A 12037-nucleotide genomic window follows, 5' to 3' on the forward strand; every position below is an offset into this window, starting at 1 on the left:
CTTAATTAAGAGCAAGACTCAGCTTCTCATTAAGAGACTGGTTGGAGTTCGAAATCCCAGTTTAGCTGGTCATCTATTGACTCGTTTCACGTCTCATTTCTGTTTGGCTGCCATTTAATGAAGAAACAAATCAATTCAGAGGACTGAATCCTTAAAAACAGGGCTATTGAAATGAAGGGAAAAGGAATTAATTAGTAGTGAAAACTGGTCACTGATTAGGAAAAGGGTTAGAATGAAAACCTGCAGCCACTGCGGCCCTCCAGGCCTGGAGTTCGACACCCCTGATCGTTTTGTCTGTGCTGAAATTTCAAACAGAGAAACCTGTCATTAAAAAGATTCAGCATATTGGGACTGGCAAGATTACAAATACTGTATCGTTTATCTCAGGGGTGGGCAAAGTCATTCCTGGAGGGCTGCAGTGGCTGCAGGTTTTTGTTCCAACCCAATTGCTTAATAAGAAGCACTTATTGCTCTAGAAACACTTCTGCTTCATTTTAGTTATCTCCCTCGTTAAGATTATGAACCCTTATTGCTTATTTAAGTCTTAAACAGCTGCATTCTTGGTTTTTAATTGTTCCTTATTAGCAATAAAATGCAAATGACAAAAGAAACCAGCAGTTATCCATTTTGCTTGTTACCCTTTACGCCTGTGTGTATTTATTCTGTACTATTTGGTTTAAGTAAATACTTGGAAGGAAAGAGAAGAGAAAAAAGTGAAGGATTGAGAATTACTCATCCGTTTTAAACTTCATAGTATTTGGATGATATCCTTAGAATGGAAAAAAAAAATCTAGGATATGAGAATGACTTGACATGGCAGAGTTAAAGCACTAACAAGCCATGAAATGTAATTATTGGCAAGGATTGTTTTCTAATTAAGCAACTGGGTTGGAACAAAAACCCGCAGCCACTGCGGCCCTCCAGGAATGACTTTGCCCACCCCTGGGTTATACAGAAGTTCTGAAATAAAAGTGAAACTAATGAAATAGCAACAACTCAACTCAAAAAAAATCTTAAAAGTGTGTATCCGGAAAACCAAACACTGGGGTTGGTGAGCGAAGCCCCCTCATTTATTTGGAAATTATGTGTTGTTTGTTTCTTATTCTCACTTTAACAGATGATAACAAACGAGGGACAGCAGGACAATGTCAGTTTTTGATTTAGTTGCATAATAATTCTGCACACTAATAGTTGCCTAGTAGTTGTGTATTCCCCTGATAATGTTCACACTCACATTTCCTTTGCATAACATTCAGGTTTATTAACATTTTGGATTGACTGATGGCACTGTATTTGTTTCATATTATATTATGTGAATTTCCCCTTGGGATTAATAAAGTATCTATCATCTATCTATTAAAATGAATATCCAAAAATACAGCTTGCCTAATAATTGTGCACACTGTGTAGACACCCCACACACTTCGACAATCAATGCTGCCTGTGGTCACCATTACAGATCTCGATTCGTAATGGAGACCCACACACACACACACACACACACACACATTTCAGTGTTCCAACACTGACGCTGGTTGCTGTTATAGTCTTGAGTAGTAATTGAGACCCTCGTATTTCAGCAATCAACACTTACCGTAGTCGCTGTTATGGCCTCAACCAGTAATTGAGACCCCTCCGCACTTTGACAATCAACACTTGCTGTGATCACCATTATGATCTCTACTAGTAATTGAGGCCCCCCACACTTCAATATACAACACCAACTGTGGTCACCATTATGGTTATTGCAAGGAGGACAGATGTGGACATGGAAAGATGTACCACCACTGAAAGCCATCCTTAATTTTTCGGTTCCATGACATTCCATGTTACGTCATGTGATGTGTGTCAGATCTGAACATCTGCCCTTTCTGCTGCCCACCATTTGATGCTTTACGTGGTTTATGGTGGTTTAATATCCTCAAAGAATGAGGTCCCCAATAGAGATGAGAGATTCCCGTAGAGCAGACTAAAATTCATTCTGCGGCCGTTCCGCAATCGCAAAACTCACTTAAGAGCTTTTTGGAGGTTCTAAATGTTTTTTTAGGTGAAACATAAAGCACATTGCTGCCTAAAGTTTTAATGACACTTCTGTTTTTATCCCCACAGCTGTGCAAGGCCTGTTAAGGTTAACAGAAAATTAGGGTGCAAAAGTGTTAGTTGAAAAAGACCCTGGATAAAAACATCACGTAAATATTTAAATGGCACACGCCAACACTGACCTAAACACAACAGACTTCACACAGGGCGGCACGGTGGCACAGTGGGTAGCGCTGCTCCCTCGTAGTTAGGGTTTGCTTCCCGGGTCCTCCCTGCGTGGACTTTGCATGTTCTCCCCGTGTCTGCATGGGTTTCTTCCCACAGTCCATTGGCGATTCGAAATTGTCCCTAGTGTGTGCTTGGTGTGTGTGCCCTGCCTGGGGTTTGTTTCCTGCCTTGTGCCCTGTGTTGGCTGGAATTGGCTCCAGCAGACCCCCCGTGACCCTGTAGTTAGGATATAACGGGTTGGATAATGGATGGATGGACTTCACACATGTTGCCATACAGGAGTTTCTTCCAGCTTGACGTCACTCCTGCTGTACTCCTTGAGGCCTCTCTAATAGAAAGTGCGGTCTTTTTCCACGAGTGAATACCCCACCAATACAAGCTCCCGTCATTTTGTTCTTTAACACTAGAATTACCAGAGCCTACGAAAAAACTCGTAGATCCGGCCCACCTTAAATCACTTCTTAAAACCGTTCTCACCTCTCCGCCAGCGTCTTTTGTCATCTAAATGTACTGATAAAGACAAGCTGCCAGCAGCCGGCTATTCCATCCCCCCAACGACTTAGAACGTAAACGAGCTTTTCCCAGCTCTTGCCTTGATTGATTATCTGGGAGTGAAGTGGAGTTTTAGAGTAGAAATAATAGATTGTTATTTGAAACACACGCATTTCATATGTGTTGCATTTCTACAGTAATCTGTGTAAACACATTGTTAAAACAGAAACGTTTTATATATTCTAGTAGCAAATGACAAAATGTAGGCATAAACTATATAATGTATGAAGCCTGAAGTCCAAATATCAAAGAAACACTCTCACAAAAGGTACAAAAAAAAAGCCACCGCCAAAAAAACCCGTCTTAGTGTGAGACATTGACATGACTTAACTATCACTGCTTCCGTGGCGTAACAGTATCAGTCGCTGACTGGGAATCAGAAGCTCATGAGTTCGATCCTGCACAACTCCCTTTTGAGAAGTGTTCTTATTTTCACTATTTTAGAATAAAAAGATACATTTGATTTCAGTCTGTAACAGCTGGTGTAATTTATGATATTTGTAAAGGTTAGCTTTATTTTTTTAAAATTCACTTTTCATTGTCTCAGTCGTGTTCAGGATCCATCCCTACCGCCCCCCACCTGACACTGCTGTTGTTACATAAAGACGCGCTATAGTTCTGCAGTGTATCACGATACATACGGCCGCGTGTTTTTTTCCCCCAGTATTACCAGTCCCCACGTGTTGCTGTATGCTGTTTCTTTTGTACTCCAGGACATGCAGAGGAAAGCATAGTAAAGAGCAGTAACTTCAGCGCTATATGCAATCACCAGACACTCCCCAGCTGATGCTGTTTTCACATAAAGACGCACTAAAGCTCTGCAGTGTACTTGTGACTGCATTGTCGTACCAATGCTTGCGAACTGAAGTGTCTGCATGCACTTTTCGTGGCATTATACGTGTATTTTTTGAGCATGCCCATGTAGCTCAAACACAAGAACATATGTTGATGTAAAAGTATAACAAAACAAGTGCACTTTTATTCAAGACTATAACTGAAGAAAAAAGAAAGCAAGTTACAGTAGGCGGTTGATATGACAGCTTGTGTGGTGGAATGCTAAGAACTGCTGATTTCCATTCTGTGCTATATAACTGTTAACATTTGAATCTGATGATTGCATATAGCGCTGTCTGATTCAGTGTGCGCAAGAACATGCAGGTGGCCAGTTGCTGAGTGCTACAACGCACATTTTAAAAAAAGAAAGAGACAAAGATATGTGACATTTTGAAGAAATCATTTTATGACGCGAATAGTACCAATCAGAAAACATCGTCGAAGTAATGCAATATTATTTGAAAACGAACAGCGGCAGATCGGGTGTGAAGTTATACTGGCGCTGTTTGAGTCAGATCAGAAGCTGAATAAGCTGAAAAAGCTCCTGTTCTGACTCTAAGTAAAAAAGCATGAATTAATCAACAGAAATAACCGCGATTGACATTTTAAAGTTAACGATTTACAGTGCATACCAATTTATAAATTCAATGTCCGTTTGAGGAAAAAAAAACCCACTTCCTTCAAAGCTGGGAATCGAACTCAGGTCTCTGTGGCACAGTAAGGCAGTGGTGCTCCAAGTCAGCAAACCGTAGCGTTAAGCCACGGAAGCTGTTGTATCATCCTTGAACCTTTTGTGAAAGTGTTTATTTGATGTTTGGACTTCAGGCTTCACAGATTCTATAGTTTATGCCTACATTTTGTAACATTTATTACTAAAATATGAAAAAGTTTCTGTTTTAGCAGTGTGTTTACACAGATTACTGTAGAAACGGAACACGCATGAAATGCAGGTATTCCAAATAGCGATCTATTATTTCTATTCTAAAACTCCAGCAGTGCAGTCACTCCCAGATAATCAAACAAGGCATGAGCTGGAAAAACTTAGTGAACGTTCTGACACGGTGGGGGTGGAATAGCCGGCTGCTCGCTGCTCCTCTTAATCGGCACATTTAGAAGACAAAAGAGAGGTGAGAACGGTTTTAAGGTGGGCCGGATCTACGAGTTTTTTCGTAGACTCTGGTAATTCTAGTGTTAATGAGTGGGATATATGATAACAGGCTCATTGCTTTGGAAGAGGTGAATACATCTTGCCACTGGGGGGTCTGGAGGAGATTGGGAGCATGCTGGACCATAGAAAGAAGAAATAGGCCTCCTCCCATTCAACAAAGTCTAAGGGCAGGTCTGCCATCTGACAGCTAATAGAACTGGAGTGAGGAAGACTTCAGGGCAGTCAGGAACGATGTGCCTGCATAAGGCACTATATAAGACTCTTCACATGCGGCCACATCAGCTAAAACGATGAGTGTCTTCTTTACAGAGCTTTCATGTTCACACAGTTAAATGACCGACATGGCAGCTTTTTGAGCTCAGTATGGTGGCACCTTATCCACTGCAGACACAAAGATGCCTTAAACCCCACACAAGAAGCCTGAGGGCGCCCAACATGCTCACCTGTGAGAGTTCACCTGCAGCACTGGCTTATATAGCTGGGGGATCTTCCGGTTTATCAGAGGCTGGAGCGCCTCCTTGAGGCGATGATAATTTCTCTCGAGTTCACGTTGATATTCTTTCTGATCTGGACCAATCAGACTCTTGTTTTTCCGTAGAGCATCTTCACATCTAATGAACAGAAATAGGAACAGGAAGGTTTCAGAACATCCCAGACCAGTGCAAGACATACGCAAGTCCCCAAAGCCACACCTGGAATGTGCAAGTCAGTGGACTGGGTGAGGAAACCAGCGACACCAGAAGAACACCAAACACTTTTGAGTTCAGGAGAGCTTTAGTAGTGACAACAAATGCAGAGGAGATAAGGACTAGACAGTGTAAGATGGTGAGACCACACTGAAGCTCCAGCAGCCGATACAATCCCACACTGCCCAGAGTAGACGCTTTCCACGGTTCATGAATAGCGCAACTAATTATTCGTAATCCAAAAGCGTCTGTCTCTACCGATGTTTCGAAATGATGGTTCAGCTTACAAGTCGGAACTTACCATGACTTTCAAACCAGAGCGCACATGAAGATCTCAAGATGCCGATCTGCTTATGATTCCAAGGATTAATAAAGTAACAGTGGGAGGTCGAGCTTTTAGTTACAGGGCCCCTAAACTGTGGAGTGGTCTGCCTGCTACTATAAGAGATGCCCCTTCACTCTCAGCTTGGAATCCCAGTTGAAGACTCACTACTTCAGTTTAGCACACCCTGACTAGAGCTGCTGATTAACTGTACAGACTGCATCTCTGTTGTTAGTCATTAGCACTAAAACATAAGTAACATGATAGTTAGAATTGGATACTAACCCTCACCTATTCTGTTTCTTTTCTTGGTACTCAAATGTGCCACTTGGTGCCACAGCCCACCTGTCAAGTTGTTTTGCCTGCCTAAAGTAAAGTCATCCCTGATGGAGGATCGCAGGAATCATGGGAAGGACGGGTCCTTTCATCAGATTGGCTGGCCCAGCACTGTTTCAGCTGTGGAATGGCCAAATGGGGGAGGCAGCTTGATGGATGAGGTCTCCAGGACTCTAATATATCCAAGTCTTCTTATGTGATATCATTTACTGTTAAATTCTGCTCCGTATTTCTAAAATTTTTATTTTTATAGTGTATTGAGGATTTCTTCTGTTCTGTGTATTGTATTGTGTTGTATTGACCTCCTTCTTTTGACACCCACTGCACGCCCAACCTACCTGGACAGGGGTCTCTCTTTGAACTGCCTTTCCTGAGGTTTCTCCCATTTTTCCCTACAAGGTTTTTTTTGGGAGTTTTTCTTTGTCTTCTTAGAGTGTCAAGGCTGGGGGGCTGTCAAGAGGCAGGGCCTGTTAAAGCCCATGTCGGCACTTCTTGTGTGATTTTGGGCTATACAAAAATAAATTGTATTGTATTGTATTATATGATGTGACCTTTTAAGACATTGCACAGCCCTACAGACCAGAAAAGAGGCTGTCCTCCTAGGTAACATCAGGTGGTCAAATGATGATGCTGGTAATGACTTTACAGTCAGAGCTAAGGAAGAATTCTCACAGTCATGTCATGGATGGGGCAGGAGGGTAACATTAGAAGTGAACAGTTGGTCTTGTCCGTTGCGGGAGATGGACGTCTGAAGCTGAGCTCCGTTAGCAGCGGTGTTATTATTTCTTATTTTCCCGAGGTATCCTGTATTTATCCAACCCGAGGGTTCTATTACAGTATATGCAAGCATATATAAACATGGTCGGCAAGAAAGGAGATCAGAAAGAAATGGAAAAGAAACCTAAAGTTACATCCAAGCCTAGGCAGGCTAGTCCAAGTTCAAGTTCAAGGTACAGCCTATCAGAGACTGACCTGGAACAGACAGGTAAAAACCCAGACTCCTCTGGACCACGGTCCACTGCATCGTCTCCAGTTGAGGGCGACAATGGGAGCGAATGTGCAAAGTGACGCAGGTCGCAATATCTTGCCAATTGGAGAAGATCACATGAAACTGGAAAAGGCCTTGCAGTCCGCGCTTTTACCTACTCCTCGCGAGCCGGGAACATCAGCTGTAATAGAGCCCGCCGCTTCACCTACGGTGCACGAGAGCAGAAATGATCTGTCCGAACTGAAGGTGATGATCACTGAGTTCAAGCAAGAGATAAAGAATGATATTAAGAAAGAAATAAACAGTATGCTCAAGACAAACGAAAGGATAAGAGAGAAGACAAGTGAGAAGCTGCGGCAGGAGCTGTGGCAGGATAATAAAGACTCAGAGAAACGCGTACTATATATAATTGCTTTGAGGTGGCCTTTAAATGTATGCTGGAAAGAATTGAGGAGCACATTCAGGAACATGCGTCTAAACTGAGCACATTTGCCGATCAGCTGGAGGATGTTAAGCAGATATTCACGACTTGAATTGAAACAGCCAAACATTTAGCATCCACCGCTGATGGGAAAGCAACAGCCGCGAATTCCGAATGCAAAAAACTTGGAGACAGACTTGCTGCTCTGGAAGATGGATGCAGAAGGAATAATATTAGAATTGAAATTCTACCAGAGAATCGCGAAAGTCCAAACCCAGTGAAATTCGTAGCTGAAGTATTCTCCAAAATTATTGGAGAGGACTTTAAATCAGCCACCGAGATAGCAGCAGCTTATCGCATACGGGGATCGAACAATTCTAAGAACAGGACTTTTATTGTGCGCTTCGAGAAGTTACAATCTAAGTTAAATGTAATGTCACTTCTCAGACAGAAACAAGAGATGATGTTTGAAAATAACCTCATTCGTATTTTCCCTGATTTCTCACCCTCAACAGCTGCTAAACGTGCATCATTTTATAATATTAAACAGCGCTTACAAGAAGCCAATATCAGATACAGCCTCTTGTATCCTGCCAAACTGAAAGTGGAGATTCAAGGCAAACATTACATCTTTACCAGTAGAGAGGAAGTAGATAGAGAGTTAAGAAAGCTGATCCCAACACCTTCCTGAAGTAAGGCCATGAGTCGCACCCTGTCATGGCATCATAAAGAAGAAATCACCATCTGTCTGATCCGCTTGTAATGACACTGGTGCCGCAATTATACATCGTTTTCCCTTCTCGGTCACTATCTGTTTTTATTTTAATTACAGTTATACACGTTTATGTATGTATGTGTAGAAGAAATTAAATTAGTAACCCTTTTCTTTCTTTTTTTTCTTACTATTCTGAAGGAGACTGTTTAACACCATTCCATGGGTTTACTATCTTAACATTTCAAGAATGTTGAAGATTTTCTTTTTTTTTTGTTATGCTTCTAGTATTTAGACTGTATTGGCAATAGATATCTCTATTTTAATTCACATACCCCTCTGTTGGGGGCTTGTTTAGTTTTGGACGTGCTCTGTCTCTACAGTTGTGCTTGAAAGTTTGTGACCCCTTTAGAATTTTCTATATTTCTGCATAAATATGACCTAAAACATCAGATTTTCACTCAAGTCCTAAAAGTAGATAAAGAGAAACCAGTTAAACAAATGAGACAAAAATATTATACTTGGTCATTTATTTATTCTGGAAAATAATTGAATATTACATATTTGTGAGTGGCAAAAGTATGTGAACCTCTAGGATTAGCAGTTAGTTTGAAGGTGAAATTCGAGTCCGGTGTTTTCAATCAATGGGATGACAATCAGGTGTGAGTGGGCACCCTGTGTTATTTAAAGAACTGGGATCTGTCAAAGTCTGCTCTTCACAACACAGGTTTGTGGAAGTGTATCGTGGCACGAACAAAGGAGATTTCTGAGGACCTCAGAGAAAGAGTTGTTGATGCTCATCAGGCTGGAAAAGGTTACAAAACCATCTCTAAAGAGTTTGGACTCCACCAGTCCACAGTCAGACAGATTGTGTACAAATGGAGGAAATTCAAGAGCATTGTTACCCTCTCCAGGAGTGCTCGACCAACAAAGATCACTCCAAGAGCAAGACGTGTAATAGTCGGCGAGGTCACCAAGGACCCCAGGGTAACTTCTAAGCAACTGAAGGCCTCTCTCACATGGGCTAATGTTCATGTTCATGAGTCCACCATCAGGAGAACACTGAACAACAATGGTGTGCATGGCAGGGTTGCAAGGAGAAAGCCACTGCTCTCCAAAAAAAAAACATTGCTGCTCGTCTGCAGTTTGCTAAAGATCACGTGGACAAACCAGAAGGCTATTGGAAGAATGTTTTGTGGACGGATGAGACCAAAATAGAACTTTTTGGTCAAAATGAAAAGCGTTATGTTTGGAGAAAGGAAAACACTGCATTCCAGCATAAGAACCTTATCCCATCTGTGAAACATGGTGGTGGCGGTATCATAGTGTGGGCTTGTTTTGCTGCATCTGGGCCAGGACGGCTTGCCTTCATTGATGGAACAATGAATTCTGAAATACAGTTAGGTCTATAAATATTTGGACAGAGACAACTTTTTTCTCATTTTGGTTCTGTACATTACCACAATGGATTTTAAATGAAACAACTCAGATGCAGTTGAAGTGCAGACTTTCAGCTTTAATTCAGTGGGTGAACAAAACGATTGCATAAAAATGTGAGGCAACTAAAGCATTTTTTAACACAATCCCTTCATTTCAGGGGCTCAAAAGTAATTGGACAAATGAAATAACTGGAAATAATATGTTCATTTCTAATACTTGGTTGAAAACCCTTTGCTGGCAATGACAGCCTGAAGTCTTGAACTCCTGGACATCACCAGATGTTGGGTTTCCTCCTTTTTAATGCTCTGCCAGGCCTTTACTGCAGCGGCTTTCAGTTGCTGTTTGTTTGTGGGCCTTTCTGTCTGAAGTTTAGTCTTCAACAAGTGAAATGCCTGCTCAGTTGGGTTAAGATCAGGTGACTGACTTGGCCATTCAAGAAGTTTCCACTTCTTTGCTTTAATAAACTCCTGGGTTGCTTTGGCTGTATGTTTTGGATCATTGTCCATCTATATCATGAAACGCCACCCAATCCATTTGACTGCATGTAGCTGGATTTGAGCAGACAGTATGTCTCTGAACACCTCAGAATTCATTCGGCTGTTTCTGTCCTGTGTCACATCATCAATAAACACGAGTGTCCCAGTGCCACTGGCAGCCATGCACGCCCAAGCCATCACACTGCCTCCACCGTGTTTTACAGATGATGTGCTATGCTTTGGATAATGAGCTGTTCCCACGCCTTCTCCATACTTTTCTCTTGCCATCATTCTGGTAGAGGTTGATCTTGGTTTCATCTGTCCAAAGAATGTTTTTCCAGAACTGTGCTGGCTTTTTTAGATGTTCTTTAGCAAAGTCCAATCTAGCCTTTCTATTCTTGAGGCTTATGAGTGGCTTGCACCTTGCAGTGCACCCTCTGTATTTACTTTCATGCAGTCTTCTCTTTATGGTAGACTTGGATATCGATACGCCAACCCCCCTGGAGAGTGTTGTTCACTTGGTTGGCTGTTGTAAAGGGGTTTCTCTTCACCATACAAATGATTCTGCGATCATCCACCACTGTTGTCTTCCATGGACGTCCAGGTCTTTTTGCGTTGCTGAGTTCACCAGTGCTTGCTTTCTTTCTCAGGATGTACCAAACTGTAGATTTTGCCACTCGTAATATTGTAGCAATTTCTCGGATGGGTTTTTTGTTTTCGCAGTTTAAGGATGGCTTCTTTCACCTGCATGGAGAGCTCCTTTGACCGCATGTTGTCTGTTCACAGCAAAATCTTCCACATGCAAGCACCACACCTCAAATCAACTCCAGGCCTTTTATCTGCTTAATTGATAAGGACATAATGACGGACTTGCCCACACCTGCCCATGAAATAGCCAAAGAGTCAATTGTCCAGTTACTTTTGAGCCCCTGAAATGAAGGGATTGTGTTCAAAAAATGCTTTTTTATGCAATCGTTTTGTTCACCCCACTGAATTAAAGCTGAAAGTCTGCACTTCAACTGCATCTGAGTTGTTTCATTTAAAATTCATTGTGGTAATGTACAGAACCAAAATTAGAAAAAAGTTGTATCTGTCCAAATATTTATGGACCTAACTGTTTATCAATTCAATTCAATTCAATTTTAATTGTCATTCAGCAGAACATCCAAGATGTGCTGCAGAACGAAAATATGATGCACAAGACATTAATAAAAACACATAGTTAAAATCAGCCTACAATAAAATACTAGAATGCTTCATTTAAAAGACGAACGGCAGTAGGAAAAAAACTGTTTTTAAACCTGGTAGTTCTACATTTCAGGCTGCGGTACCTTCTGCTTGAGGGCATGAGGGAAAAGAGTTCAGAGGCAGGATAAGTTGGGTCTCTAGAAATCCGCACAGCTCTGGCCAGACAGCGTTGTTTTGCCAAATCTTGTACATTTGGCAACGGGGCTCCAATGATCCTCTCCGCAGCCCTCACCACTTTCCTCAGTGCTTTCCAGTCCGAAGCGCTGCAGCTCTCCTGCCACAGAGAGCTGCTGCTGGTTAGCACGCTCTCTATGGTCCCTCTGTAAAAAATGGTGAGGACTGACTTACTGAGATGGGCCCTCTTTAGCCTCCGCAGAAAGATCAAGCGCTGGTGAGCTTTCTTGATGACGGAGGAGGTGTGCAGGGACCAGGTGAGGTTGTTTGTCACATTAACTCCCAGGAACTTAGTAGACTGCACAATTTCCACAGCAGTGTTCTTAATGTAGACCGGGATGTGTATCGGCTGTTTCTTCCTGAAGTCGATCACCAGTTCTTTTGTTTTTTCGACATTCAGTATCAGATTGTT

General features: G+C 42.0%; 1 protein-coding gene across 10 annotated transcripts in view; it reads right to left on the reverse strand.

Annotated features, from left to right (window-relative positions):
* Positions 1-12037, reverse strand: part of dock7 (dedicator of cytokinesis 7) — a 281118-nt gene that overhangs the window by 4280 nt on the left and 264801 nt on the right. For all 10 annotated transcript variants that reach the window (XM_051932685.1, XM_051932692.1, XM_051932691.1 and 7 more), the window contains one exon: positions 5266-5433. In XM_051932685.1, the coding sequence (XP_051788645.1) occupies positions 5266-5433 (168 nt within the window). The remainder of the gene's footprint in view (positions 1-5265; positions 5434-12037) is intronic.

This window comes from Erpetoichthys calabaricus, chromosome 10 (genome assembly GCF_900747795.2).
Source record: "Erpetoichthys calabaricus chromosome 10, fErpCal1.3, whole genome shotgun sequence".
NCBI lineage: Eukaryota > Metazoa > Chordata > Cladistia > Polypteriformes > Polypteridae > Erpetoichthys > Erpetoichthys calabaricus.